The sequence below is a fragment of the Carlito syrichta genome, unplaced genomic scaffold, assembly GCF_000164805.1.
Source record: "Carlito syrichta isolate Samal-C Ts95f unplaced genomic scaffold, Tarsius_syrichta-2.0.1 Scaffold115728, whole genome shotgun sequence".
In the NCBI taxonomy this organism is placed as follows: domain Eukaryota; kingdom Metazoa; phylum Chordata; class Mammalia; order Primates; family Tarsiidae; genus Carlito; species Carlito syrichta.
Window position 1 is genome coordinate 3,718 of NW_007059824.1, and position 4,236 is coordinate 7,953.

Genomic DNA, 4,236 nt, shown 5'->3' on the forward strand with positions numbered 1-4,236 from the left:
GGTAATGGGGGTGGATACACAAAGCCCCTGGAGCAGACGGGCCACCTGCTGATCCTCTGCCTCCTGGGCCCTCCTGGCTGCACAGCGGCAGAGTCTGAGGCGAGAGTGAGGAGCCCTGGCTCTAGAAACAGCCTTCGCCCCTGGACTCCAGCCCTGCCTCCCCAACTTGCTAGCTGTGTGACCCTGGACACGTTCCTTATCCTCTCTGAGCCTCTGCTGCTTCACCTGGATAACGGCGATAGAGGCAGTTGCTACCTCTGGCTGCCTGTGAGGATCAAACGTGGTAAAGCAAGTCCAGTGCCTGGGAAGGGGAGGACTCACCGGCCGTTGGCAAACTCCTGCATGAGGACGGGCATGCTGGTGAACGTGAGGATGGGCAGCACAGCAAATGGAAGCTGGCAAGAACGGCAGGAGGCTGGGGCCGAGGCCGAGGGACTCTGCCCTCAGCACACAGCCGGGAGGGGTGGCACCAGCACGGCTTCCCACCCTCTGCCTGGCTGTGGGTCCTTGGCACGCGCGACCACACCCGGCTGATTTTTTTGATTTGTGGTAGAGAGGAGGTCTCGCCAAGTTGCCCAGGTGGGTCTCGAACCCGCCGGCTCAGGCGATCCACTCACCTCAGCCTCCCGAGGCGCGGGATGACAGGCTGAGCCACCGAGCCGGCAAGGGTGATTTCTAACCCCAGGGCGGCTGTGGGGATCATGTGAGCCTTGAAGACAAGGTGTGCCTGGGATGGAACTGTCCGGCGGGATAGGCTCGGGACAGGCTCAGCGTAGGGGATGGCCGTGGCTCCCGGCTAGCTCTGCAGGGGGTGGGGAGGTGGAGACCCCCATCTCACCAGCAGGCTCTGCAGCACGTTGAGCAGGTCGTTGAGGCCTGACAAGTCCCTGAGGTCCCGGAAGACCGCCACGAGCACGGTGGGCAGGATGGCACAGGAGCGGGTGAGCAGGACTCGGGCAAAGCGTGACCACCGCAGCCTCAGAAAGCCCTGGGGTAGGAACGAGCATCTTGGCGGGGCAGTGACAGGGCTGGGGATTTCAGAGGAGGGACCCAGTGTCGTCCCTCTGCCCACCTCACGCCTGGGAGGACGCAGTGTTTCCTTCGTTTAGTTGGGGCAGCTCTGTCCTAAGTGACAGAGACGGGAAGGGTGGGGAGAAACAGGGGCTCCCCTCCCCTAGCAGGTTGAGGAAGACTAAACAGTATTTGGGAAACGGCTCCTATTAGCGTTGGGTCTGCAGCTTCCAGCAAGTTGCCTCATCTCTCAACCTCAGTTTGCCTCATCTGTAAAATGGGACTTTCCTAAAACTCCCTGGACTGTTTTAGGAATCAAAAGGCCCCACGTCCGAGCGCCCCCAGTAGTATGCCTGCTGTGCCTGGACCTCAGGTCCTCCCCAGCCTGCCCCACCTCCATCACGAACTGTCCCGCGTAGGTGCCCGTCATGGTGGAGCTCTGCCCGGCCGCCAGGAGACCCACGGCCCAGATGTAGAGGGCCGCGGGGCCGAAGAGGCAGCCCAGGATCACGCCCTGCGCAGACGGGGTGTGGTCAGACCTGGGGCCCCGCCCACTCCGCGCAGGCCACGCCCCCGCGCCCTTCCGCCCCTGGTGGGCGGGGCCAGGAGCCCGGCTGGGCCCCGCCCTGCCCCGCCCACTCTTGCGCTGCTCTTACTCCCTGGTAAATGTCCACCGCCACCGTCTGGTTGTTCTTGGGGAAGATCTTGGCGTAGTCGTGGAGGCTGCTGTTGGCACAGATGTTGAACTGCGGGCACCGGGGCAGGAGGAGGGAGATGAGAAGCGCGCACCCGGTCTTGGGAAACCAGACCGCCAGGCCTTGACCGGGGTTCAAAAACTGGTGGCCCGCAGGCGAATCCGGCCAGACGTATTTTGTTTGGCTAACAGAGTCGAGTTTTTTTTTGTAATTTGATGTGAATTTGTTGCCAGTATTTAAAATGGAGAAGACTTCACTTGAGAACCCAGTTGCCAGCTTCTCTTGGATTTGTAAGAGCTGGCATTGCCACAGAGAGACGATTTGCTGGCCTGCCGGCGGTCCCCTTCCTCACCCCGGCCGACTTCCCACAGCTCTGCTGCTGCCTGGTCTTAAAGACAAGGGTTTGCAGTCCCTATTTAGACCTTTCTCCTTGTGCCAGGAAACAGAGTGAGACCCGGGAAGGAGTGTGATCTCCCAAGGTCCCGGAGCAAGGCTGTGGCAGTGCCCAGGTCCCCGAAGTCTGGCCACCCCTCCCCCACACAGCGCTCAGCATTCAGCAGGCGCCCAGCTCTGGGGAGCAGTTGTTAGAGCCTCGTGATGGAGACCCACTCAGAAGGGAAACAGACACAGCTCCCAAACCCCAGAGAGCCACTGAAGAGCTGGCCAGCTTCTTTTTCAGTGTTAGCACAAGCACCACCTCTTCCAAGAAGCCTTTCCTGACCAACTGGACTAATGTAGCCCCCTCACTCATACTCCCAGTTATGCTTTATCGCTGTCTTTCCTTTTTTTTTTGGAGTCAGAGTCGGAGTCTTACTCTGTCGCCCAGACTGAAGTGCAGTGGCACAATCATGGCCACTGCAGCCTCAACCTGCTGGGCTCAGGTGATCCTTCCACCTCAGTCTTCCAAGTAGCTGGAACCATAGACACGTGCCACCACATCCAGCTAGTTTTTGGATTTATTTTAGAGATGAGGTCTCGCCAAGTTGTCCAGACTGGTCTTGAACCCCTGGACTCAGGCAACCTTCTCACCTCAACCTCCCAAAGTGTTGGGATTACAGGCATGAGCCACTGCACCCGGCCCTTTCCTCCTTTTTCATTCTCCGAACTGCTTGAGAATCCCTTTATTTCTTTCGCGGCATCACTCACACTCTCCACTTCCTTTGGGTACTTATTGCAGTCTACTCACCCCTGCCCTGTTTCACCTGCAAAGGGCAGGGTCTCGGTAGCATTCACTGTTTTATCCCCAGGGTCTAGGACGTTGCCTGGTCCCTAACAAATGCTCAATAATTATTTGCTAAATGAATGGTGGTTTATCTGCCCACAACAAAGATTATCAGGAGAGAGGACCCTAGGCACTGGAGTCCAGGGCAGAGACTCAGAGGGCTTAGCTGCGTTGCCTGGGGTCCTCAGCAAGGTTTGCAGATTTGTGTGCATGGAAAAGTGTGTCTCACCGCAGCCTGGTTGGTTTGCTGGTAGAAGGCCTGCCCAAAGACAGCCATGACAAAGAGGTTGATAATGAAGGAGATAAACAGGGCGATAGTGGCCTCAATCAGGAAGTACATGTTGGCTTCTCGGATGTTTACTCGGCGGGCCCGGTCTATCTCTCGAGACTATGAGGTCAAAAGGGGAGGAAGGGTCAGTGTCGCTCAGAGCCACCGCAATGTCCCTCACCCTCACACTTCTACAGATGTTTCCCCCCTAAACCCCAGGACCTTTTAAAGTCCCCTACATGGCAGTATGGGACCGGCTCTGGTCAGCCAACCCCTTTCCTACATCTCTGCTCTTGCCACAGAGGTCTGACCACAGTGACCCACTACAGGCGGGAATGAAGCAGGACTGGCCTGTGAGATCCCTCTCAACCTCAGCTCTGGTCACAGCCTCCTTCATTCGCCTTGCTCCTCCCTCAGACACGGCTGGTTTATTTCTGCCTCAGGGTCTTTGCACTTGCTGTTCCCTCTACGTGTAATATCCTCTCTGATCTACCTGCTCATCTTTCAGGCATTCTCTGTCATACTTCTGCTTTGTGTCCCTCGGAGTGCCTTTCGCAAGCCATAACTCTTCCCGTTATTGGTTCACTTGTTCATAATCTGTCTCCCCCAGTAGAATGCAAACTCTAGGAGGGCAAGGGCCTTGACTTTCTTTGCATTATTGAGCCGGGCTCCCCTGGCTCTTGCCACAGAAAATCCTGCAGGAAGACGCCCGAGGGGCGGGGCTCCGGGCTTGGGGGCGGGCCCGGCATGGCTCTAAGGGGGTGATGTCACCCTTACGCTCCCCTCGGCTCACCTTGACCAGGGCCGAGTGCAGGTAGATGTTGTGGGGCATGATGATGGCGCCAACGATGCCCACGGCCTGCAGCAGCTCTGGCTGGCCGCAGCCTGGGCACGAGGGCAGGAACAGGCCCCGGAGAAGCGCTCCCTGGGCAGGACGCGCCACCACATACTGCAGGGAGCAGCGGAGTCAGGACAGGCCCCGCCCCTGCGCCGCCACAGCCACGGTCACCCATTCTCACTTCCCCCCCCAACCCAGGCAG

General features: G+C 58.5%; 1 protein-coding gene across 2 annotated transcripts in view; it reads right to left on the reverse strand.

Annotated features, from left to right (window-relative positions):
• Nucleotides 1–302: 302 nt before the first annotated feature.
• SLC11A1 (solute carrier family 11 member 1) overlaps nucleotides 303–4,236 on the reverse strand; it is a 9,736-nt gene continuing 5,802 nt past the window's right edge. For both annotated transcript variants that reach the window (XM_008073623.1, XM_008073630.1), the window contains 6 exons: nucleotides 3,990–4,145; nucleotides 3,158–3,316; nucleotides 1,668–1,757; nucleotides 1,406–1,525; nucleotides 839–988; nucleotides 303–395 (listed from right to left, as the gene is read on the reverse strand). In XM_008073623.1, the coding sequence (XP_008071814.1) occupies nucleotides 318–395; nucleotides 839–988; nucleotides 1,406–1,525; nucleotides 1,668–1,757; nucleotides 3,158–3,316; nucleotides 3,990–4,145 (753 nt within the window). In that variant the 3' untranslated portion in view covers nucleotides 303–317. The remainder of the gene's footprint in view (nucleotides 396–838; nucleotides 989–1,405; nucleotides 1,526–1,667; nucleotides 1,758–3,157; nucleotides 3,317–3,989; nucleotides 4,146–4,236) is intronic.